Consider the following 27,184-nt stretch of genomic DNA (forward strand, 5'->3'; position numbering starts at 1 on the left):
GATAGGACTATTAGATGTAATTAGTTTAAATATTTGATAATTTCTTTTCTCCAACATAGGTGTGTCCGGTCCACGGCGTCATCCTTACTTGTGGGATATTCTCTTCCCCAACAGGAAATGGCAAAGAGCCCAGCAAAGCTGGTCACATGATCCCTCCTAGGCTCCGCCTACCCCAGTCATTCTCTTTGCCGTTGTACAGGCAACATCTCCACGGAGATGGCTTAGAGTTTTTTAGTGTTTAACTGTAGTTTTTATTATTCAATCAAGAGTTTGTTATTTTAAAATAGTGCTGGTATGTACTATTTACTCAGAAACAGAAAAGAGATGAAGATTTCTGTTTGTATGAGGAAAATGATTTTAGCAACCGTCACTAAAATCCATGGCTGTTCCACACAGGACTGTTGAGAGCAATTAACTTCAGTTGGGGGAACAGTGAGCAGTCTCTTGCTGCTTGAGGTATGACACATTCTAACAAGACGATGTAATGCTGGAAGCTGTCATTTTCCCTATGGGATCCGGTAAGCCATGTTTATTACGATCGTAAATAAGGGCTTCACAAGGGCTTATTAAGACTGTAGACTTTTCTGGGCTAAATCGATTCATTATTAACACATATTTAGCCTTGAGGAATCATTTTATTTGGGTATTTTGATATAATAATATCGGCAGGCACTGTTTTAGACACCTTATTCTTTAGGGGCTTTCCCTAATCATAGGCAGAGCCTCATTTTCGCGCCGGTGTTGCGCACTTGTTTTTGAGAGGCATGGCATGCAGTCGCATGTGAGAGGAGCTCTGATACTTAGAAAAGACTTTCTGAAGGCGTCATTTGGTATCGTATTCCCCTTTGGGCTTGGTTGGGTCTCAGCAAAGCAGATACCAGGGACTGTAAAGGGGTTAAAGTTCAAAACGGCTCCGGTTCCATTATTTTAAGGGTTAAAGCTTCCAAATTTGGTGTGCAATACTTTTAAGGCTTTAAGACACTGTGGTGAAAATTTGGTGAATTTTGAACAATTCCTTCATGTTTTTTCGCAATTGCAGTAATAAAGTGTGTTCAGTTTAATATTTAAAGTGACAGTAACGGTTTTATTTTAAAACGTTTTTTGTACTTTGTTATCAAGTTTATGCCTGTTTAACATGTCTGAACTACCAGATAGACTGTGTTCTGAATGTGGGGAAGCCAGAATTCCTATTCATTTAAATAAATGTGATTTATGTGACAATGACAATGATGCCCAAGATGATTCCTCAAGTGAGGGGAGTAAGCATGGTACTGCATCATTCCCTCCTTCGTCTACACGAGTCTTGCCCACTCAGGAGGCCCCTAGTACATCTAGCGCGCCAATACTCCTTACTATGCAACAATTAACGGCTGTAATGGATAATTCTGTCAAAAACATTTTAGCCAAAATGAACACTTATCAGCGTAAGCGCGACTGCTCTGTTTTAGATACCGAAGAGCATGACGACGCTGATAATAATGTTTCTGAAGGGCCCCTAACCCAGTCTGATGGGGCCAGGGAGGTTTTGTCTGAGGGAGAAATTACTGATTCAGGGAACATTTCTCAACAAGCTGAACCTGATGTGATTACATTTAAATTTAAGTTGGAACATCTCCGCATTCTGCTTAAGGAGGTATTATCCACTCTGGATGATTGTGACAAGTTGGTCATCCCAGAGAAACTATGTAAAATGGACAAGTTCCTAGAGGTGCCGGGGCTCCCAGAAGCTTTTCCTATACCCAAGCGGGTGGCGGACATTGTTAATAAAGAATGGGAAAGGCCCGGTATTCCTTTCGTCCCTCCCCCCATATTTAAAAAATTGTTTCCTATGGTCGACCCCAGAAAGGACTTATGGCAGACAGTCCCCAAGGTCGAGGGAGCGGTTTCCACTTTAAACAAACGCACCACTATACCCATAGAGGATAGTTGTGTTTTCAAAGATCCTATGGATAAAAAATTAGAAGGTTTGCTTAAAAAGATGTTTGTTCAGCAGGGTTACCTTCTACAACCAATTTCATGCGTTGTCCCTGTCGCTACAGCCGCATGTTTCTGGTTCGATGAGCTGATAAAGGCGGTCGATAGTGATTCTCCTCCTTATGAGGAGATTATGGACAGAATCAATGCTCTCAAATTGGCTAATTCTTTTACCCTAGACGCCACTTTGCAATTGGCTAGGTTAGCGGCTAAGAATTCTGGGTTTGCTATTGTGGCGCGCAGAGCGCTTTGGTTGAAATCTTGGTCGGCTGATGCGTCTTCCAAGAACAAGCTACTTAACATTCCTTTCAAGGGGAAAACGCTGTTTGGCCCTGACTTGAAAGAGATTATCTCTGATATCACTGGGGGTAAGGGCCACGCCCTTCCTCAGGATCGGCCTTTCAAGGCAAAAAATAAACCTAATTTTCGTCCCTTTCGTAGAAACGGACCAGCCCAAAGTGCTACGTCCTCTAAGCAAGAGGGTAATACTTCTCAAGCCAAGCCAGCTTGGAGACCAATGCAAGGCTGGAACAAGGGAAAGCAGGCCAAGAAACCTGCCACTGCTACCAAGACAGCATGAAATGTTGGCCCCCGATCCGGGACCGGATCTGGTGGGGGGCAGACTCTCTCTCTTCGCTCAGGCTTGGGCAAGAGATGTTCTGGATCCTTGGGCGCTAGAAATAGTCTCCCAAGGTTATCTTCTGGAATTCAAGGGGCTTCCCCCAAGGGGGAGGTTCCACAGGTCTCAGTTGTCTTCAGACCACATAAAAAGACAGGCATTCTTACATTGTGTAGAAGACCTGTTAAAAATGGGAGTGATTCATCCTGTTCCATTAAGAGAACAAGGGATGGGGTTCTACTCCAATCTGTTCATAGTTCCCAAAAAAGAGGGAACGTTCAGACCAATCTTAGATCTCAAGATCTTAAACAAGTTTCTCAAGGTTCCATCGTTCAAGATGGAAACCATTCGAACTATTCTTCCTTCCATCCAGGAAGGTCAATTCATGACCACGGTGGATTTAAAGGATGCGTATCTACATATTCCTATCCACAAGGAACATCATCGGTTCCTAAGGTTCGCATTCCTGGACAAGCATTACCAGTTCGTGGCGCTTCCTTTCGGATTAGCCACTGCTCCAAGGATTTTCACAAAGGTACTAGGGTCCCTTCTAGCTGTGCTAAGACCAAGGGGCATTGCTGTAGTACCTTACTTGGACGACATTCTGATTCAAGCGTCGTCCCTTCCTCAAGCAAAGGCTCACACGGACATAGTCCTGGCCTTTCTCAGATCTCACGGATGGAAAGTGAACGTGGAAAAGAGTTCTCTATCTCCGTCAACAAGGGTTCCCTTCTTGGGAACAATAATAGACTCCTTAGAAATGAGGATATTTCTGACAGAGGCCAGAAAAACAAAGCTTCTAGACTCTTGTCGGATACTTCATTCCGTTCCTCTTCCTTCCATAGCTCAGTGCATGGAAGTGATCGGGTTGATGGTAGCGGCAATGGACATAGTTCCTTTTGCGCGCATTCATCTAAGACCATTACAACTGTGCATGCTCAGTCAGTGGAATGGGGATTATACAGACTTGTCTCCGAAGATACAAGTAAATCAGAGGACCAGAGATTCATTCCGTTGGTGGCTGTCCCTGGACAACCTGTCACAAGGGATGACATTCCGCAGACCAGAGTGGGTCATTGTCACGACCGACGCCAGTCTGATGGGCTGGGGCGCGGTCTGGGGATCCCTGAAAGCTCAGGGTCTTTGGTCTCGGGAAGAATCTCTTCTACCGATAAATATTCTGGAACTGAGAGCGATATTCAATGCTCTCAAGGCTTGGCCTCAGCTAGCGAGGGCCAAGTTCATACGGTTTCAATCAGACAACATGACAACTGTTGCGTACATCAACCATCAGGGGGGAACAAGGAGTTCCCTAGCGATGGAAGAAGTGACCAAAATCATTCTATGGGCGGAGTCTCACTCCTGCCACCTGTCCGCTATCCACATCCCAGGAGTGGAAAATTGGGAAGCGGATTTTCTGAGTCGTCAGACATTGCATCCGGGGGAGTGGGAACTCCATCCGGAAATCTTTGCCCAAGTCACTCAGCTGTGGGGCGTTCCAGACATGGATCTGATGGCCTCTCGTCAGAACTTCAAAGTTCCTTGCTACGGGTCCAGATCCAGGGATCCCAAGGCGGCTCTAGTGGATGCACTAGTAGCACCTTGGACCTTCAAACTAGCTTATGTGTTCCCGCCGTTTCCTCTCATCCCCAGGCTGGTAGCCAGGATCAATCAGGAGAGGGCGTCGGTGATCTTGATAGCTCCTGCGTGGCCACGCAGGACTTGGTATGCAGATCTGGTGAATATGTCATCGGCTCCACCTTGGAAGCTACCTTTGAGACGAGACCTTCTTGTTCAGGGTCCGTTCGAACATCCGAACCTGGTTTCACTCCAGCTGACTGCTTGGAGATTGAACGCTTGATCTTATCGAAGCGAGGGTTCTCAGATTCTGTTATCGATACTCTTGTTCAGGCCAGAAAGCCTGTAACTAGAAAGAGTTACCACAAAATTTGGAAAAAATATATCTGTTGGTGTGAATCTAAAGGATTCCCTTGGGACAAGGTTAAGATTCCTAAGATTCTATCCTTCCTTCAAGAAGGATTGGAAAAAGGATTATCTGCAAGTTCCCTGAAGGGACAGATTTCTGCCTTGTCTGTGTTACTTCACAAAAAACTGGCAGTTGTGCCAGATGTTCAAGCCTTTGTTCAGGCTCTGGTTAGAATTAAGCCTGTTTACAAACCTTTGACTCCTCCTTGGAGTCTCAATTTAGTTCTTTCAGTTCTTCAGGGGGTTCCGTTTGAACCCTTACATTCCGTTGATATTAAGTTATTATCTTGGAAAGTTTTGTTTTTAGTTGCAATTTCTTCTGCTAGAAGAGTTTCAGAATTATCTGCTCTGCAGTGTTCTCCTCCTTATCTGGTGTTCCATGCAGATAAGGTGGTTTTACGTACTAAACCTGGTTTTCTTCCAAAAGTTGTTTCTAACAAAAACATTAACCAGGAGATTATCGTACCTTCTCTGTGTCCGAAACCATTTTCAAAGAAGGAACGTTTGTTGCACAATTTGGATGTTGTTCGCGCTCTAAAATTCTATTTAGATGCTACAAAGGATTTTAGACAAACATCTTCCTTGTTTGTTGTTTATTCCGGTAAAAGGAGAGGTCAAAAAGCAACTTCTACCTCTCTCTCTTTTTGGATTAAAAGCATCATCAGATTGGCTTACGAGACTGCCGGACGGCAGCCTCCCGAAAGAATCACAGCTCATTCCACTAGGGCTGTGGCTTCCACATGGGCCTTCAAGAACGAGGCTTCTGTTGCTCAGATATGTAGGGCAGCGACTTGGTCTTCACTGCACACTTTTACCAAATTTTACAAGTTTGATACTTTTGCTTCTTCTGAGGCTATTTTTGGGAGAAAGGTTTTGCAAACCGTGGTGCCTTCCATTTAGGTGACCTGATTTGCTCCCTCCCTTCATCCGTGTCCTAAAGCTTTGGTATTGGTTCCCACAAGTAAGGATGACGCCGTGGACCGGACACACCTATGTTGGAGAAAACAGAATTTATGTTTACCTGATAAATTACTTTCTCCAACGGTGTGTCCGGTCCACGGCCCGCCCTGGTTTTTTTAATCAGGTCTGATAATTTATTTTCTTTAACTACAGTCACCACGGTACCATATGGTTTCTCCTATGCAAATATTCCTCCTTAACGTCGGTCGAATGACTGGGGTAGGCGGAGCCTAGGAGGGATCATGTGACCAGCTTTGCTGGGCTCTTTGCCATTTCCTGTTGGGGAAGAGAATATCCCACAAGTAAGGATGACGCCGTGGACCGGACACACCGTTGGAGAAAGTAATTTATCAGGTAAACATAAATTCTGTTTTTTATTTTGTGTAATTTAGTGTTTATTTTTTTTTGTAATTTAGTTAATTGTATTTAATTAATGTAATTGATTTAATTGCAGTGTAATGTTAGGTGTTAGTGTAAGACAGGTTAGGTTTTATTTTACTGGTAAATTTGTATTTAGTTAGGCCTAGATTTGGAGTTTGGCGGTAGCCGTGAAAACCAGCGTTAGAGGCTCCTAACGCTGGTTTTAGGCTACCTCCGGTATTTGGAGTCACTCAAAAAAGGGTCTAACGCCTCACTTTTCAGCCGCGGCTTTTCCATACCGCAGATCCCCTTACGTCAATTGCGTATCCTATCTTTTCAATAGGATTTTTCTAACTCCGGTATTTAGAGTCGTGTCTGAAGTGAGCGTTAGAATTCTAACGACAAAACTCCAGCCGCAGAAAAAAGTCAGTAGTTAAGAGCTTTCTGGGCTAACGCCGGTTCATAAAGCTCTTAACTACTGTACTCTAAAGTACACTAACACCCATAAACTACCTATGTACCCCTAAACCGAGGCCCCCCCACATCGCCACCACTCGATTAAATTTTTTTAACCCCTACTCTGCCGACCGCCACCTACGTTATCCTTATGTACCCCTAATCTGCTGCCCCTAACACCGCCGACTCCTGTATTATATTTATTAACCCCTAACCTGCCCCCCACAACATCGCCGCCAGCTACCTACAATAATTAACCCCTAATCTGCCGACCGCAAAGTGCTGCCAACTACATTATAGCTATGTACCCCTAATCTGCTGCCCCTAACACCGCCGACCCCTATATTATATTTATTAACCCCTAATCTGCCCCCCACAACGTCGCCTCCACCTGCCTACACTTATTAACCCTTAATCTGCCGACCGGAGCTCACCGCTATTCTAATAAATGTATTAACCCCTAAAGCTAAGTCTAACCCTAACACTAACACCCCCCTAAATTAAATATAATTTTAATCTAACGAAATTAATTAACTCTTATTAAAAAAATTATTCCTATTTAAAGCTAAATACTTACCTGTAAAATAAATAATAATATAGCTACAATATAAATTATAATTATATTGTAGCTATTTTAGGATTAATATTTATTTTACAGGCAACTTTGTAATTATTTTAACCAGGTACAATAGCTATTAAATAGTTAAGAACTATTTAATAGTTACCTAGTTAAAATAATAACAAAATTACCTGTAAAATAAATCCTAACCTAAGTTACAATTAAACCTAACACTATACTATCATTAAATTAATTAAATAAAATACCTACAATTACCTACAATTAAACCTAACACTACACTATCAATAAATTAATTAAATACAATATCTACAAATAACTACAATGAAATAAACTAACTAAAGTACAAAAAATAAAAAAGAACTAAGTTACAAAAAATAAAAAAATATTTACAAACATAAGAAAAATATTACAACAATTTTAAACTAATTACACCTACTCTAAGCCCCCTAATAAAATAACAAAGACCCCCAAAATAAAAAATGCCCTACCCTATTCTAAATTACTAAAGTTCAAAGCTCTTTTACCTTACCAGCCCTGAACAGGGCCCTTTGCGGGGCATGCCCCAAGAAGTTCAGCTCTTTTCCCTGTAAAAAAAAACATACAATACCCCCCCCCCCCAACATTACAACCCACCACCCACATACCCCTAATCTAACCCAAACCCCCCTTAAATAAACCTAACACTAAGCCCCTGAAGATCATCCTACCTTGTCTTCACCTCACCAGGTATCACCGATCCGTCCTGGCTCCAAAATCTTCATCCAACCCAAGCGGGGGCTGGCGATCCATCATCCGGTGGCTGAAGAGGTCCAGAAGAGGCTCCAAAGTCTTCATCCTATCCGGGAAGAAGAGTAGATCCGGACCGGCAACCATCATCTTCCAAGCGGCATCTTCTATCTTCATCCGATGAGGACCGGCTCCATCCTGAAGACCTCTAGCGCGGATCCGTCCTCTTCTTCCGACGACTTCCCGACGAATGACGGTTCCTTTAAGGGACGTCATCCAAGATGGCGTCCCTCGAATTCCGATTGGCTGATAGGATTCTATCAGCCAATCGGAATTAAGGTAGGAATATTCTGATTGGCTGATGGAATCAGCCAATCAGAATCAAGTTCAATCCGATTGGCTGATTGGATAGGCAGGTGGAGGCGACGTTGTGGGGGGCAGATTAGGGGTTAATAAATATAATATAGGGGTCGGCGGTGTTAGGGGCAGCAGATTAGGGGTACATAAGGATAATGTAAGTAGCGGCGGTTTACGGAGCGGCAGATTAGGGGTTAAAAATAATATGCAGGGGTCAGCGATAGCGGGGGCGGCAGATTACGGGGGTAAATAAGTGTAAGGCTAGGGGTGTTTAGACTCTGGGTACATGTTAGGGTGTTAGGTGCAGACGTAGGAAGTGTTTCCCCATAGCAAACAATGGGGCTGCGTTAGGAGCTGAACGCTGCTTTTTTGCAGGTGTTAGGTTTTTTTTTCAGCTCCAACAGCCCCATTGTTTCCTATGGGGGAATCGTGCACGAGCACGTTTTTGAGGCTGGCCGCGTCCGTAAGCAACTCTGGTATCGAGAGTTGAAGCTGCGTTAAATATGCTCTACGCTCCTTTTTTGGAGCCTAACGCAGCCTTTATGTGGACTCTCAATACCAGAGTTATTTTTATGGTGCGGCCAGAAAAAAGCCGGCGTTAGCTACGCGGGTCCTTACCGACAAAACTCTAAATCTAGCCGTTAGTAAATAGTTAAAGTGAATTCAAATTTTGATGCTAAAGTGCCCATTTTTTAAAAATTCAATTAAAAACAGGGGCACTTTAATTCATCAAAATTTACATTTCACTCGTTGTGAAGAAATACTTACCTTATTAAACTTGACAGCAGCTCTAGCTTCCTCCGGTCGTCGCAAGCCATTTCTGATGTTAGAAATGATGGATAGGTCATCCTCCAATCACGGCTTCCCCCCCCCCCCCCCCCCCCGGGGGAATCAGTGTCTGATTCAACGCTGTGATTGGAGGAAGCCGGATTCCTCATTTTAGACCCAGGTAGAGGCTTTGCGACGGGTGGAGGAAGCTGGAGCTGCTGTCAAGATTAAAAGGTAAGTTTTTTTTCACAACAGGAGTGAAATGTAAATTTTGATGACTTAAAGTGCCCCTGTTTATAATCAAATTTTTAAAAATCGGGCACTTTAGCATCAAAATTTACATTCACTTTAATAACTATTTAATAATTATTCTACCTAGTTAAAATAAATACAAACTTGCCTGTGAAATAAAAATAAAACCTAACTATTAGTTATATTGTAGCTAGCTTAGGGTTTATTTTATAGGTAAATATTTAGCTTTAAATAGGAATTATTTAGGTATTAATTGTAATTTTTATTTAGATTTATTTTAGTTATGTTAAAGTTAGTGGGGTTAGGGTTAGGGTTACGTTAGGGTTAGGGTTAGGTTTAGGGGTTAATAACTTTAGTATAGTGGCGGCGACGTTGGGGGCGGCAGATTAGGGGTTAATAAGTGTAATGTTGGTGTCGACAATGTCGGGGGCAGCAGATTAGGGGTGTTTAGACTCGGGGTTTATGTTAGGGTGTTAGGTATAAACATAACTTTTCTGTCCCCATAGGAATCAATGGGGCTGCGTTACGGAGCTTTACGCTCCTTTATTGCAGGTGTTAGGCTTTTTTTTAGCCGGCTCTCCCCATTAATGTCTATGGGGAAATCAAAGCAGCACTGGTATTTGTGTGCGGTATGGAGCTCAACGCTGCCATATTGCCTGCTAACGCCGTTTTTTTGCAAAGCTGTAATAGCAGCGCTATAGGGAGGTGAGCAGTGGAAATAACTTGCAAGTTAGTACTAAGCCGCTCATAACACAAAACTCGTAATCTGGCCGTTTATTAGTTATTGCGGTGGGGGTTGGCGGTTGACAGGTAGATAGATATTGCGCATGCGTTAGGTGTTAGTTTATTTTTGCAGGCAGTTTCGGGAGTTACGGTGCTCCCATACTCAGCGCAAGGCCTGCTGCGGCTGCCTTAGTATGGTGAGGTGAAAATGGAGTAAGATTTTTCCATTTTCGCCACGTAAGTCCTTGTGCTGAATATTGGATACCGATTTGGGACGCGGTCCCATGTTAGCTTATGGGAGTAAAAATTGTGACGGGTGAAATATACACGCGTAACTTGTATGCTATGTCGTATATGTAATACCAAAATCACGTAAAAACCGGTGTCGCCGGCTTTTGCGGGCGATGCCGCATATGTAATGGGGCCCCATGTGTCAGCTATCAGCCAGTCACAGACTCATATGTATGCACTGTGACTTATTGCACATATTCAGTTGTAGCTGATGCATATAAAGAGACTGATAATGAAAGTAAATTGGAAAGTCTTCTTGATCTGACAGAATTTGTTGTAAAAAGGTATTTATTGTGTTTGTCCATTTCTGATTTACTAAACTATTATTTTACAGTTGACTGTCATGAGTTGTAATTGTATGTTGTTTTTTTTTATCTTTCATCCCTAGGTTTTGTATGGTATTAGTATTCATATTATGTTTCCTTTACCTCTGTGAAATGGGATTTATTTATGAAAGCTGTAATGTCAGAAAGGTCCATGCTGATCGTATGCAGGTAAGATTCTTAATATTATTTATTTTTATTTAATTGACTGTTAAATTATGCTATTTTGCCAACAATCTCTGTACATTTACATGAATTAATGTTTTTGATATTATTATTATTTAGAATTTATCATAATGATAAAGTATCAGCATTTTTCACAGCACTATACAGGGGTATATATGTATGTATGTATATATATATATATATATATATATATATATATATATATACTGTTTATATATATATATATATATATATATATATATATATATACACACACACATGGGGTGTTCTATCTCGCTAAAGGGTCTCCCAGCACTGATAATAAATGGAGGCTAAGACAAGAATGCAGTATAATCATAGCACTGTTTTTTATGAACTTGTTAAAATAAAGATAAGGCAGTAATAGCAATGTGATGATTAAACTATAAATTCATTACTTGGCATCTTAACGCTGCAGATGTGCCAGGTGTATTCTCTCTTGATCTAGACTGCAATTGCGTCTGCTTCAATTTAGTCTGTCCCCCCTTAGCTATCTTATAATTTACAGTTAGTGTATCAGGTATGACTACATATTATGCTAAATATTTTTCACAAAAATTGTTGGTCTAGAGCTTTAAAAAATCAAAAAAATTAAACAAATAGTTTCTCACACCAGTACCCCTCATTGGAAAGTGTTCCCCCTTTTTCTTCAAGATAAGCACACTGCTTGGAGAACAGAAAAAGCAGAGTGTAACTTTTCTTAAAGGCAATTACTCTTAAAGGCATATATGTGCTAAATATGTAAAATATGTATTTATATTGTGCATATATGTTCTCCTCTCAGGAATATGGTACAGTACTATAATCAGAAAGGTAAAAAATAAAAAACAAAGACACAAGCAGATAATGTTTAATTTTTAATATATATATATTTTTTTTAAAGTATTAATAAAAAACTTTGGCTTTCAGAATAAGTTTGGATTCTTAAATTCCAATTTTTGGGATATGTGTGTGTGTATAATTTTTTCAAAATTGCATACCCTATCTGATCATGAAAGGAACATTTTGAGTTTCATGTTCTTTTAAGCATGGTGATATTTTTCTACCCTGCAACATGCTTCACAGAGATTTCTTAGATAAGAAAATACACTCATTTGCATCGATTCCTAACTGGCCTAAGCTCCTAAGCATACATCCCCGCTTTTCAGCAAAAGATACCAAAAGAAAATCGATAATAGAAATAACTTAGAATATTGTTTAAAATCAAATGCTCTATCTGAATTATGAAAAATAAAATTGCTTTTCATGTCGCTTTAAGTTGAAACTGATACTATAGCATTGTTTTTGTAGGTCTCACTAGTTGCCCAATTCTCTAAAGCTCTCTGGTCTGGAGAGATTCTGTAAGAGGCCTAGTCAGTATAATGAGACCACTCAGTGATTGTTTTAATAGCAAGTTTTTACTTTGAGAACTGTGCATCTCATTAAAGACCCTTCCGGAAAAAATTTACATGGAGGGAGGGAGCCACTACACTACGGCAAGGGGATTAAAAGAGGGGAGAGGGCACCCTGCAATATCATCGATTGCACGGGGGAGGAGAGGAGGGGGAGGCAGGGCTGCTACATTACAGAAATATTTTATTTATTTATAAATTATTTTTTTTTTAAAAATGCACATTATGTATAAACAGTTGTCTGTCAGTACCTAAGATGACTGAAACCACTAGGAGGGGGAGGGTTAGAGAGCTGTATGGGAGGGATCAAGGAGGTGGGAGGGTAGGGGGGTCCTACACTGCAGAAAAATAAAATCTAAAAAAATAATAATAGATAGTCTAGTCAAAATGAAACTTTCATGATTCAGATAGAGCATGCAACTTTCTAATTTACTCATATTATTATTTTTTCTTTGTTTCCTTTGTATCTTTATTTGAATGTAAGCTTAGGAGCCAGCCCATTTTTGGTTCAGAACCTGGGTAGCACTTCCTGATTGGTGGCTACCAATCAGCAGGCTCTACCCAGGTTCTGAACCAAAAATGGGCCGGCTTCTATGCTTGCATTCTTGCTTTTTCAAATAAAAATACCAAGAGAACAAATAAAAATTGATAATAGGAGTAAATTAGAAAGTGGCCTAAAATTGCCTGCTTTATCTGACTTATGAACTTTTGACTAGACTATTCCTTTAACCTGACAAGCTACCTGATTAACCCCTTCACTTCTGGGAATTTCAGAGGTGTGGTGAGCAGCTGCAATTAGCGGCCTTCTTATTACCAAAAAGCAATGGCAAAGCCATGTATGTCTGTTATTTCCGAGCAAGGGGAATCCCAGAGAAGCTTTTACAACCATTTGTTTTATGACTGCACAAACCGTATGTAAGTAATTTCATTATGTAACTTTTTATATTATCATAATTGGCGGCAAAACAGCGGCATTAAATATACCAAAATGGGCCTAGATCAATATATTGGGGTGTCTACTAAAAAAAATAATATAAATATATAGTGTTAATATGCAATTCAAAAAACCAAGCCTCTATTTCTGTTTAAAGGGACATTAAAGTCAAAATTAAACTTTAGTGATTTAAATAGAGCATGTGTTTTTACACAACTTTCTAATTTACTTCTATTATCAAATTTGTCTTGTTCTTTTGATATTCTTTGTTTAGAATAAACCTAGGTAGGCCAATAGGAGCTCAGGAGTGTGCATGTGCCCATAGCAGTCTATGGCAGCTGTATTTGTAACTGGACAATGTTGCAAACACCCGCTTCAATAACAAAATCGACTCCATCAGAAACGAAATCAGCTCTCAACATACTTCCATTCTCTCACCCCCTCAAACGCTCGCAATCAACCACAACCCACATAGCCATAAATTTAGCTCTTTCTCCCGTTACTGAGGAAGAAGTTTTGCCACTTATACTGCGCTCTCACCTCACTACCTGTCCCCTTGACCCTATCCCCTCACAGATGCTCCCCTCTCTCTCTTCTCCCCTTACCCCTATACTCACACACATTTTCAACCTCTCCCTCAGCACCGGCATATTTCACCTCATCTCTGAAACATGCACTGGTCACACCTATCCTCAAAAAACCCCATCCAACTACCGCCCTATTTCCCTACTCCCTCTTGCCTCAAAGCTTCTCGAAAAGCTAGTATATGCACGCCTATCCCATTTCCTTACATTAAACTCCCTCCTCGACCCACTGCAATATGTATTTCGTCCCCATCACTTCACAGAGACAGCAATCATTAAGGTTACCAACGACCTACTTACAGCAAAATCAAAAGGCCACTTCTTTCTGCTTATCCTCCTTGATTTCTCCACAGCCTTTGATACTGTTGACCACCTTCTTTTGCTCCAAACCCTCCAATCCTTCTGTATTTGTGACACAGCCCTCTTGTGGTTCTCTTCCTACCTGTCAAACCATACCTTTAGTGTAGCCTTCTCTGGGGCCTCCTCTGCCCCGTCACCACTTTCTGTCGGAGTACCGCAAGGCTCTGTCCTCGACCCCTTCTTTTCTTAATCTACACGTCATCATTAGGTTCCCTAATAAAGTCCCACAGTTTCTAATATCATTTGTATGCCGATGACACTCCAATCTACTTCTCTACACCAGACCTATCTCCTTCCTTGCTAACCCGTGTCACTAACTGTCTTTCTCACATCTCTTCCTGGATGTCCTCTCAAGCTCCTTATTTTCCCCCCTTCTTCCAAAATCTCCACCCCCAATCTCTCTATAACTGTCGACAACTCCATCATTACCCCTACCCCGCATGCCCAATGTCTTGGGGTCACACTTGACTGAGATTTTCTTTCACTTCTCACATTCAGTCCTTGGCTAAATCCTGCCGCTTCCATCTTAAAAACATTTCTAAAATTAGACATTTCTTTACACAAGACACAACTAAGATTTTAATCCACTCTCATTCTTTCCCGCCTCGATTACAGCAACTCTGTCCTCTCTGGTCTCCCCAGCTGCCGCCTAACTCTTTTACAATCTATAATGAATGCCTCTACCAGGCTCATCTTCCTTACACATCGCTCTTCATCTGCTGTACCTCGCTACCAATCCATTCACTGGCTTCCTCTTGCCTCCAGGCATAAACGCACAATTCTCACTCTGACATACAAAGCCCTCAACTGCACTGCTCCCCCCTATATCTCAGACCTTGTCTCCAGATACTTTCCCTCCCGTCCCCTTCGCTCTGCTCATGACCTCCTACTCTCCTCCTCTCTGGTTACCTCATCACACTCCCGTTTACTGGACTTCTCCAGACTGGCTCCCATCTTGTGGAACTCTCTGACTCACTCCACAAGACTCTACCCTAGTTTTGAAAACTTCAAGCGCTCTCTAAAAACTCTACTGTTCAGGGATGCATACAACCTACACTAACCTTCCTTTATACCAGTTCCTCTCCTCCATTGCTATCCCCTTGAACCCCCTTAGCATGTAAGCCTAAGAGTCCAGCTGTTTGTAGATCACCTTCTTTAGAGCTGACTACAACAGTGCGACTCTTGGCAGGGCCAACTACCCGTCTGATCCCTATAAATGTTTCCTTGTATTGCGCCTATGTTTATAGCGCTGCGGAATCTGTTGGCGCTCTACAAATAACCGATAATAAGAATAATAACACTGCTCTCCGGTCTTTTGGGCAATTTTTTTTTCTCTGAAAGGTCCTTAAAGTGAAGGTCAATTTTGACGAATTAGTGCCCAGTTTCTAATAATCCTATTAAAAACAAGGGCACTTTATTTCATCAAAATTTACATTTCAAGCGTTTTCTTCAAAAACTTACCTTTTAATCCTGAAAGCTGCTCCATCGATTCCCCCGGTCGTCAGAAGCCTCTGCTTACATCAGAATTGACGAATCCGGCTTCCTTCAATAACGCTGTTCCCCCCGGGGGATCATGGCCTGAGGGAATGTCGTGATTGGATGAAGCCGGATTTGTCATTTTGGACCTGCGAAAAGGGCTTGTGATGGGCGGAGGAAGCGCTGCAGCTGCTCTCAGGATTAAAAAGTAAGTTTTTGAAGAAAACTTTTGAAACGTCAATTTTGATGAATTAAAGTGCCCTTGTTTTAAATAGGATTATTAAAAACCGGGCACTAATTCGTCACAATTGACCTTCACTTTAAGGGATTAATCCCTGTGTTGATATTATCGGAAGACTTGTTTACCTGCTGAGATTGCACAACTGTAACTTTGTGCATTCTAAACAACAGATAATAGAAATGCGTGTTTGCCGGGTACAAGATAAAGTTCCTGTATAAATGAAGATCTAGTTTACTTTACTTGTTATCCCTCTGAAATCTTATTTGCAATAGTTATTTGCTTGCTCTCCTCCTGTGACCTCAGCCTTATTGATATAACCTGATTAACTGGGTTAACTGAGTATCTGTAAATACAGCTTACAATGCATAATTTATTTCCCTGTCTATTGTGAAATCTGTCAATTAGTCTCTGCAATGTGAAGTGGATGGAAAGTTATTGCACATTAGTTAAACTTCCTACTCTGCGTGTCACCTTTTTAATTGCATTGTTTATATTGGCAATGCTACCCAGAGCTTTGTGGCAGATCATCACTATCTCTTTTCTTGTTAGAGCAGGGAATGAACCCATCTTTCTCAGAAGTGCTCATGATATGTGTTCTAGAAGTTTTTATATTAAAGGGACAGTCAACACTACAATTGTTATTGTTCAAAAAGAGAGACAACACCTTTATTACCAATTCCCCAGCTTTGCACAACCAACATTGTTATATTAATATACTTTATTACATTTAAACCTCAGAATTTCTACCTTTTTTTTAAGCCACTACAGACAGCCTCTTATCACATGCTTTTTTATATGCTTTGCAGAACAGGAGACTGCTAGTTCATTTATTCCATATAGATAACACTGTGCTCACGTCCATGGAGTTATTTAAGAGTCAACACAACACAGCACTAATTGGCTATGATGCAAGTCAATAAATAAAAAGTCATGTAATCAGGGGGCTGCCAGAAGATGCTTAGATACAAGGTAGAAAGTGTATTCATATAACTGTGTTGGTTATGCAAAACTGGGGAATGGGTAATAAAGGGATTATCTATCTTTTAAAACAATAACAATTCTGATGTAGACTGTCCCTTTAAGTCAGGTGTATCAAATTTAAAGAATCTTGGGGCCCCTGGCCAAATGTTCTTCTCTTAGGGGGCCGCTTGAACTGAGTCAATGCTCCAAAACTGGATATACTAGGAAATAGAAGTGACATTTATCCAAGTAGTAGAGAATAGTGGGAATTGTAGCCCACAATAGCCATACACAGTTGTATATTTATCTTGTGAGTACCAAGTGAAGTGATCATCTTGGAACTGTACAGCAACATAAAAAGTGACATTTACCAAAGGCAGTGTGTGGTAGTAGTCTACACGGGATGCTTTGTCTTTATATTTGTCTTGTGAGTGCCTATATAGAATATCAGCTAGTTACACCTCTTAGAACCCTAAAATAAATTGACAGCTCAAAGTAATGGTTTACCTATTAAACAAGGGAGGACCAGATAAAACTATCTTGAGGGACGCATTTGGCCCTGGGCTTTGGGACCACTGCTTTAAGTCATAGGGGCCCATTTATCAAGCTCCGAACGGAGCTTGTGGGCCCGTGTTTCTGACGAGTCTTCAGACTCGCCAGAAACAGCAGTTATGAAGCAGCGGTCTAAAGACCGCTGCTCCATAACCCTGTCTGCCTGCTCTTATGAGGCAGACAGGAATCGCCGGAATTCAACCCGATCGAGTACGATCGGGTTGATTGACACCTCCCTGCTGGCGGCCGATTGGCCGCGAGTCAGCAGGGGGCGGCGTTGCACCAGCAGCTCTTGTGAGCTGCTGGTGCAATGTTAAATGCAGAGAGCGTATTGCTCTCCGCATTCGGATCAGGTCCGCAAGACCTTTGATAAATAGGCCCCATAGAGTCTTTTTCTGTTTCACAGAGAAAAGCAGGAATAATTCAGCCTGCAAGCCAGATTTTTGTGTTAGTGTTAGAACAAGTCCATATTGTGTGACTCAGATATCAATTATTAAATAAAAAAACATAGTTGCTTTTTATGCAGACAGTTTGTTTAATCTTGCAAAAACAAAACAATGTTTTGCCTTGTGGTAGCCAGCTGAGCACCACAAAAATATTGGATGGACTGGGCACTGGCGGTAGGTAAGGTCACACAATAACTTATCTACAAAGCTCTACTATAGACCCCACCCCATATTTTTCACAACAGAGTAGTGATTGTATCCCCTTGGCTGCCAGTAACACTCACACTCAGCATTGGCTCCCTTTGACTTCCAGTAGCGCACACAGAGCAGTATTTTTATACCCCTATGGTTCCCAGTAAAAAAACAGAGCATTGATTTTACCCCAGTAGCTGCTTATAACACACCCAGAGCAGTGTTTAACGACTGCCAGGGTCAGATTTTCTTGTTACGATTCTTGGCTACTAGTAAGAAATAGAACAGAACATGTGACATTTGCTTCTTTCAGGGCCATACATGTCTGTACATGTAGAGAGACAGTGAGAGATTATAATGAATATAATAATATATGCACATACACACAGAAATCTCTTTAACTCCTAACAGTTAATACATTGGAAGTGAAAGTAGTGAAAGGCGTGCCCTTTTAAATAAAATGTTCTTAAAACAGTCAACTCCAAAATTGTTATTGTTTAAAAAGATAAATAATGCCTTTATTGCCTTTATTACGCATTCCCAGTTTTGCAAAACCAACACAGTTATATTAATGTTTTTGTGTGTGTGATTTGTAAAAATAGATTTAATGTAGCCAGAGAATCTCTATAATGATATGCACGTATGCGCTAAACGAACTTGCACGCTCATAATGTGTGAGTCACTGCAAGATCCTGATTGGCTGGCTGTAAGGAGAAAGAGTAAGAATTATGCATATTAGAATTTAAACGGAGCCTTGCATAGCATCGTAATGGAAATAAACCAGTCCACAGGCAAGCTTTCTGATTGGACGCCAGGGCTGAGCTGTAAATTCCAAATGAAGGGGGCTTGTGTTTGAGCCCTATACACAGAGGAATACAGGTTTGAATATATAAAAAAATTACATATACATAATTAAGAGAAAAACGGTGTGCTAACTTCTATAGTTATAAAAAATTACCAGTATATTAAATAATATAAATCTGACTTTACCTTCTTTTTAAGTCCCTGAGTGTTACTACTGTCTCCATGTATATTTATTATGTGGTTATAACTGTGGTTTGTTTTGTAATTTTTCTAGTTAGTTTATTCTTTTCTGTGGTCCATGCAAAGGCCAGAAGGCCACAGCCACTACTTTAGATTCTTGCTTAATGCTCTTGCGTCCCAAGCCTTAGTTGTAGGCGGGAATTCCACTACCTGAGCTTTTTAAATGATTCTTCTGGTAAACAACATTGCAAGGCAGCAACATGGTTATCCTTACATACCTTTACTAAATTCTCCCATTTTGATGTTTTTGCTTCTTCTGTAGCGGCTTTTGGTTGGAAATTAGGTGCCTGTCTTTCAAAACAATATTTGTCATTCCCAAATTACCCTTGGACTCCTCAGTTTAGGTATTAGTTCCCAGGAGTAATGGCTAGTAGACTCTCACCACCTTTATGAAAGAAAAAATAATTGATGCTTACCTGGAGTGTAATTTCTTGTGATGACAATGTTTACACAGCTTTTCTTTAACCAATAATTAAGTATAGAAACTTTTAGTACAGTAGGCATACCACCGGCAAAATCAGCCAAAATAAAGGTAAATTAGCTATTTGTAAACTATTTAATACAGCATGAAAAAGAAGGGAACAAATTAAAGTTGAGAAAAAATTAAACTGTCCCTTTAACATGTAAACTTGGTTTACAGCTTACAATGGATCGTGGGAAGGGCCATCTACCTATAATGACTATGTAATGTTAGTCCAATAAAAAAGGTATTACTGCAATAATATTTTGATATTTAACTACTGTACTAATATGGCTACTACTATATATATTTATATATGAAAATATGTGTGCGTTTCATTTATGCATATTTTAAATTACATCTACCCTGACTGCTTCAGCTGCATTAATTATCAATAATAGTCTACAGGTGATGATAGCCAATCTGAGACAGTGCTGCACCGTCTATTATTACTAATGGCAAAGTGCTCCTAAGTAATTGACAATCCTTGAGGAATTTTGGCACTGGATTAGCGCCCAGTGAAACGTATCTGGCTCAGTAGTGGACCTACTCAAGAGAGGGCCCTTTTGCAAGATTTTTTGGGGGCCCCCCCAAAGGTAACTCGGTATTAAGCAATAGTAACAATATACATGCTGCTTTTTATAATGAGTATAGATGGATAGATGTGCCTGCACTAATAAAAATCTCCACACTCTGCATTTACCTATGTATAGACTGGCTTCTCCCCCCCCCAAAAAGCTATGTAAACAAGAATTGGCAGAAGAGATCATACTCCCAGTGGGGGTGGGAGACAGAGGTAGTAAGCTGTTTATTTTCAATTGTTATCTCAAAGAAGACTGTGTGTTTATATAAAGTGATAAGATAATGAGATCTATTCTCCCTGCAATTTCAGCCCATTTTAATAGGTTGTGCATTCAAAGAGCAAACACGCGCCTAGATTTGGAGTTTGGCGTTAGCCGTCAAAACCAGCGTTAGAGGCTCCTAACGCTGGTTTTGGCCACCCGCTGGTATTTGGAGTCAGTCAGGAAAGGGTCTAACGCTCACTTTCCAGCCGTGACTTTTCCATACCGCAGATCCCCCTACGCCATTTGCGTAGCCTATCTTTTCAATGGGATCTTTCTAACGCCGGTATTTAGAGTCTTGGCTGAAGTGAGCGTTAGAAATCTAACGACAAGACTCCAGCCGCAGAAAAAAAACAGGAGTTAAGAGCTTTTTGGGCTAATGCCGGTTCATAAAGCTCTTAACTACTGTGCTCTACAGTACACTAACACCCATAAACTACCTATGTACCCCTAAACCGAGGCCCCCCACATCGCCACCACTCGATTACATTTTTTTAACCCCTAATCTGCCGACCGCACACCGCCGCCACCTACGTTATACTTATGTACCCCTAATCTGCTACCCCTAACACCGCTGACCCCTATATTATATTTATTAACCCCTAATCTGCCGCCCCCAACGTCGCCACCACCTACCTACAATTATTAACCCCTAATCTGCCGACCGCACACCGCCGCCACCTACGTTATACTTATGTACCCCTAATCTGCTGCCCCTAACACCGCCGACCCCTATATTATATTTATTAACCCCTAATCTGCCCCCCACAACGTCGCTGCCAGCTACCTACAATAATTAACCCCTAATCTGCCGACCGCACCTCACCGCTACTATAATAAATGTATTAACCCCTAATCCGCCTCACTCCCGCCTCAATAACCCTATAAGAAATATTATTAACCCCTAATCTGCCCTCCCTAACATCGCCGACACCTAACTTCAATTATTAACCCCTAATCTGCCGACCGGACCTCACCGCTACTATAATAAATGTATTAACCCCTAAAGCTAAGTCTAACACTAACACCCCCCTAAGTTAAATATAATTTAAATCTAACGAAATAAATTAACTATTATTAAATAAATTATTCCTATTTAAAACTAAATACTTACCTGTAAAATAAACCCTAATATAGCTACAATATAACGAATAATTATATTCTAGCTATTTTAGGATTTATATTTATTTTATAGGCAACTTTGTATTTATTTTAACCAGGTACAATAGCTATTAAATAGTTATTTACTATTTAATAGCTACCTAGTTAAAATAATTACAAAATTACCTGTAAAATAAATCCTAACCTAAGTTACAATTAAACCTAACACTACACTATCAATAAATTACTTAAATAAAATACCTACAATTATCTACAATTAAACCTAACACTACACTATCAATAAATTAATTAAATACAATTCCTACAAATAAATACAATTAAATAAACTAACTAAAGTACAAAAAATAAAAAAGAACTAAGTTACAAAAAATAAAAAAATATTTACAAACATTAGAAAAATATTACAACAATTTTAAACTAATTACACCTACTCTAAGCCCCCTAATAAAATAACAAAGCCCCCCAAAATAAAAAAATGCCTTTTACCTTACCAGCCCTGAAAAGGGCCATTTGCGGGGCATGCCCCAAAGAATTCAGCTCTTTTGCCTGTAAAAAAAACACATACAATACCCCCCCCCAACATTACAACCCACCACCCACATACCCCTAATCTAACCCAAACCCCCCTTAAATAAACCTAACACTAAGCCCCTGAAGATCTTCCTACCTTATCTTCACCACGCCGGGTTCACCGATCCGTCCACCGAAGTCTTGATCCAAGCCTTCCAAGTCTTGATCCAAGCCCAAGCGGGGGCTGAAGAGTGACGTCCATCCTCCGGCTGAAGTCTTGATCCAAGCGGCAAATGAAGAAGTCCATCTTTGGGCAGAAATCTTCATCCTATCCGGGCAGAAGAGGACATCCGGACCGGCAAACATCTTCATCCAGGCGGCATCTTCTATGTTCTTCAATCCGATGACGAGCGGCTGATCTTGAAGACCTCCGGCGCGGATCCATCCTCTTCGTTCGACGTCCAACTGAAGAATGAAGGTTCCTTTAAGGGACGTCATCCAAGATGGCGTCCCTCGAATTCCGATTGGCTGATAGGATTCTATCAGCCAATCGGAATTAAGGTAGGAAAATTCTGATTGGCTGATGGAATCAGCAAATCAGATTCAAGTTCAATCCGATTGGCTGATTGGATCAGCCAATCAGATTGAGCTCGCATTCTATTGGCTGTTCTGATCAGCCAATAGAATGCAAGCTCAATCTGATTGGCTGATCCAATCAGCCAATCGGATTGAACTTGAATCTGATTGGCTGATTCCATCAGCCAATCAGAATTTTCCTACCTTAATTCCGATTGGCTGATAGAATCCTATCAGCCAATCGGAATTCGAGGGACGCCATCTTGGATGACGTCCCTTAAAGGAACCTTCATTCTTCAGTTGGACGTTGAACGAAGAGGATGGATCCGCGCCGGAGGTCTTCAAGATCAGCCGCTCGTCATCGGATTGAAGAACATAGAAGATGCCGCCTGGATGAAGATGTTTGCCGGTCCGGATGTCCTCTTCTGCCCGGATAGGATGAAGATTTCTGCCCGAAGATGGACTTCTTCGTTTCCCGCTTGGATCAAGACTTCAGCCGGAGGATGGACGTCACTCTTCAGCCCCCGCTTGGGCTTGCATCAAGACTTCGGAGGCTTGGATCAAGACTTCGGTGGACGGATCGGTGAACCCGGCGTGGTGAAGATAAGGTAGGAAGATCTTCAGGGGCTTAGTGTTAGGTTTATTTAAGGAGGGTTTGGGTTAAATTAGGGGTACGTGGGTGGTGGGTTGTAATGTTGGGGGGGGGTATTGTATGTGGTTTTTTTACAGGCAAAAGAGCTGAATTCTTTGGGGCATGCCCCGCAAATGGCCCTTTTCAGGGCTGGTAAGGTAAAAGAGCTTTGAACTTTTTTAATTTAGAATAGGGTAGGGCATTTTTTTTATTTTGGGGGGCTTTGTTATTTTATTAGGGGGCTTAGAGTAGGTGTAATTAGTTTAAAATTGTTGTAATATTTTTCTAATGTTTGTAAATATTTTTTTATTTTTTGTAACTTAGTTCTTTTTTATTTTTTGTACTTTAGTTAGTTTATTTAATTGTATTTATTTGTAGGTATTGTATTTAATTAATTTATTGATAGTGTAGTGTTAGGTTTAATTGTAACTTAGGTTAGGATTTATTTTACAGGTAATTTTGTAATTATTTTAACTAGGTAGCTATTAAATAGTAAATAACTATTTAATAGCTATTGTACCTGGTTAAAATAAATACAAAGTTGCCTGTAAAATAAATATAAATCCTAAAATAGCTAGAATATAATTATTCGTTATATTGTAGCTATATTAGGGTTTATTTTACAGGTAAGTATTTAGTTTTATATAGGAATCATTTATTTAATAATAGTTAATTTATTTCGTTAGATTTAAATTATATTTAACTTAGGGGGGTGTTAGTGTTAGACTTAGCTTTAGGGGTTAATACATTTATTATAGTAGCGGTGAGGTCCGGTCGGCAGATTAGGGGTTAATAATTGAAGTTAGGTGTCGGCGATGTTAGGGAGGGCAGATTAGGGGTTAATAATATTTCTTATAGGGTTATTGAGGCGGGAGTGAGGCAGATTAGGGGTTAATACATTTATTATAGTAGCGGTGAGGTGCGGTCGGCAGATTAGGGGTTAATTATTGTAGGTAGCTGGCGGCGACGTTGTGGGGGGCAGATTAGGGGTTAATAAATATAATATAGGGGTCGGCGGTGTTAGGGGCAGCAGATTAGGGGTACATAAGGATAACGTAGGTGGCGGCGCTGTGCGGTCGGCAGATTAGGGGTTAATAATTGTAGGTAGGTGGAGGCGACGTTGTGGGGGGCAGATTAGGGGTTAATAAATATAATATAGGGGTCGGCGGTGTTAGGGGCAGCAGATTAGGGGTTCATAGGGATAACGTAGGTTTGCGGCGGTGTATGGAGCGGCAGATTAGGGGTTAAAAATAATATGCAGGGGTCAGCGATAGCGGGGTCGGCAGATTAGGGGTTAATAAGTGTAAGGTTAGGGGTGTTTAGACTCGGAGTTCATGTTAGGGTGTTAGGTGCAGACATAGGAAGTGTTTCCCCATAGGAAACAATGGGGCAGCGTTAGGAGCTGAACGCTGCTTTTTTGCAGGTGTTAGGTTTTTTTTCGGCTCAAAATGCCCCATTGTTTTCTATGGGGGAATCGTGCACGAGCACGTTTTTGAAGCTGGCCGTGTCCGTAAGCACCGCTGGTATTGAGAGTTGCAGTGTCGGTAAATATTCTATACGCTCCCTTTTTGGAGCCGAACGCAGCCCTTCTGTGAACTCTAAATACCAGCGGTATTTAAAAGGTGCGGCCAGAAAAAAGCATGCGTAGCTAACGCACCCCTTTGGCCGCAAAACTCCAAATCTAGGCCACAGTTATTTCATGTACACAAATAAACAAAGTAGCAATTTACTACACTATTTATACTCTGCTGCTAGTATAACAAGTTGTTGGAAACACATGAAATGGAACTGGCCTCAGGCAAAACTGAGAGAGTTCAGGGAATGTTTAAAGTGAAGGTAAACTTTGATAAATAAAAGCCAGTTTTTTAAAAAATTCTATTAAAAACAGGGACACTTTCATTCATCAAAGTTTACAAAGCAGCCGTTTTGATTAAAAACTTACCTCTTCTTTGCACAGCCAGAGCAGCTTCCCCCACCCGGAGATCCTCTTTTCACAAGTCATCAATGACTAATGCGACTTCCTCCAATCACGGCTTTCCCCCCAGGGTAGTCATTGCCTAAGGCCATGCTGTGATTGGAGGAAGCTGGATTAGTCATTGATGACGTGAGAAGAGAGGATCTCCGTATGGGGGGAAGCTGCTCTGGCTGTGGAAAAAACTAATTTAAAGTGAAGGTAAAGTTTATGTAATTGGAATATATCTATGTATTCCTTGAACATACAATATGATAATCGCTAACTTTATTTTATAAAAATAAAATATTTGTCTTTTTTTTTTTTTAACTATATTTTTCCATACCGTTCTGTCGATAACTCCTCCCAACCTCTATATCCGGTTTTGAAGTGCTGTTACGTATTGAGTGATCCCACCGGCTCTATACGCAACAGCAGAAGCGCGTTCACGATGACCAATGTAACTGCGCATGCGCGATTCTAAGCACACTCATCTCCCTTCATCTACATAAAGCAGCCTTAAGCAGAACAAGTACGCATGTGCGAAACTAGAACACCCCGTGTAGTCTTTGAAGGATGAAATAGACTCTAGCGCATGCGCAGTATATCGAGTAGGCGGATGAGGTAGGGTCACAGCCGCCTAACGGCCAGAAATTCTAGTGGTTGCTCTAAAAACGTGACCAAAAATAAAACAAACAAAGTAAAAAACGGGATGATTGTGAAAATCGGCAAAAAGGGAATTGTAATAGAAATTAAAGGATTTGGAAGTAATATTGTAAAAAATCATGAATGAAAGTCCCATTCATTTTCAAAAAATAATTGGATTCTGTATCAGTGTCAATGTAACTTTACCTTCACTTTAAGTTTTTAATCAAAACGGCTGCCTTCTAAACTTTGATGAATGAAAGTGCCCCTGTTTTTAATAGTATTTAAAAAAAGGGCTTTCATTCATCAAAGTTTACCTTCACTTTAAAGGGACAGTCAACACCAGAATTTTTGTTGTTTTAAAAGATAGATAATCCCTTAAAGGGACAGTCAACACTCGAGATAACATCCGATATTTAAAAATAAAAAACCTACTTCATTCTCCTAGTAATCATCGTCGATAACTTCTATAATATGATGTAAATATGGCAGCCTAACTCCCCCCACCGTTGCGTAGCTACCTTCTTCTTCAAATGATCAGCCAATCAGAATCCAATCCTCAGTCAGAAATTGCAAGCGCATGCAATTTCTGACCGAGAATTGGATTCTGATTGACTGATCATTTGAAGAAGAAGGTAGCTACGTAACGGTGGGGGGAGTTAGGCTGCCATATTTACATCATATTATAGAAGTTATCGACGATGATTACTAGGAGAAGCAAGTAGGCAAGACAAAAGGGGTACGGTGCAGGCGGATCTTCGTTTTTTTTTTTTAAATATCGGATAATGTTATCTCTAGTGTTGACTTTCCCTTTAATTACCAATTCCCCAGTTTCGGATAACCCACACAGTTATAATTATACATGTTTTACCTCTGTAATTACCTTGTATCTAAGCCTCAGCAGACTGCCCCCTTATTTCAGTTCTTTTGACAGACTTGCATTTTAGCCAATCAGAGCTGACTCCATGGTAAATTCATGTGCATGAGCTCAATGTTATCTATATGAAACATGTGAACTAATGCCCTCTAGTGGTGAAAAACTATCAAAATGCATTTAGATTAGAGGCGGTCTTCAAGATCTAAGAAATTAGCATATGAACCTCCTATGTTTAGTTCTCAACTAAGAATACCAAGGGAACAAAGCCAAATTGGTGATAAAAGTAAATTGGAAAGTTGTTTAACCCCTTAATGACCACAGCACTTTTCCATTTTCTGTCCGTTTGGGACCAAGGCTATTTTTACATTTTTGCGGTGTTTGTGTTTAGCTGTAATTTTCTTCTTACTCATTTACTGTACCCACACATATTATATACCGTTTTTCTCGCCACTAAATGGACTTTCTAAAGATACCATTATTTTCATCATATCTTATAATTTACTATAAAAAAAAATATAAAATATGAGGAAAAATTGAAAAAAACACACTTTTTCTAACTTTGACCCCCAAAATCTGTTACATATCTACAACCACCAAAAAACACCCATGCTAAATAGTTTCAAAATTTTGTCCTGAGTTTAGAAATACCCAATGTTTACATGTTCTTTGCTTTTTTTGCAAGTTATAGGGCCATAAATACAAGTAGCACTTTGCTATTTCCAAACCACTTTTTTCCAAAATTAGCGCTAGTTACATTAGAACACTAATATCTTTCAGGAATCCCTGAATATCCCTTGACATGTATATATTT

General features: G+C 40.5%; 1 protein-coding gene across 2 annotated transcripts in view; it reads left to right on the plus strand.

Moving 5' to 3' along the window:
* ST3GAL5 (ST3 beta-galactoside alpha-2,3-sialyltransferase 5) overlaps window positions 1–27,184 on the plus strand; it is a 260,294-nt gene that overhangs the window by 108,982 nt on the left and 124,128 nt on the right. For both annotated transcript variants that reach the window (XM_053704269.1, XM_053704270.1), the window contains one exon: window positions 10,441–10,546. In XM_053704269.1, coding sequence (XP_053560244.1) covers window positions 10,441–10,546 — 106 coding nt within the window. The remainder of the gene's footprint in view (window positions 1–10,440; window positions 10,547–27,184) is intronic.

This window comes from Bombina bombina, chromosome 2, assembly GCF_027579735.1.
Source record: "Bombina bombina isolate aBomBom1 chromosome 2, aBomBom1.pri, whole genome shotgun sequence".
Lineage (NCBI taxonomy): Eukaryota > Metazoa > Chordata > Amphibia > Anura > Bombinatoridae > Bombina > Bombina bombina.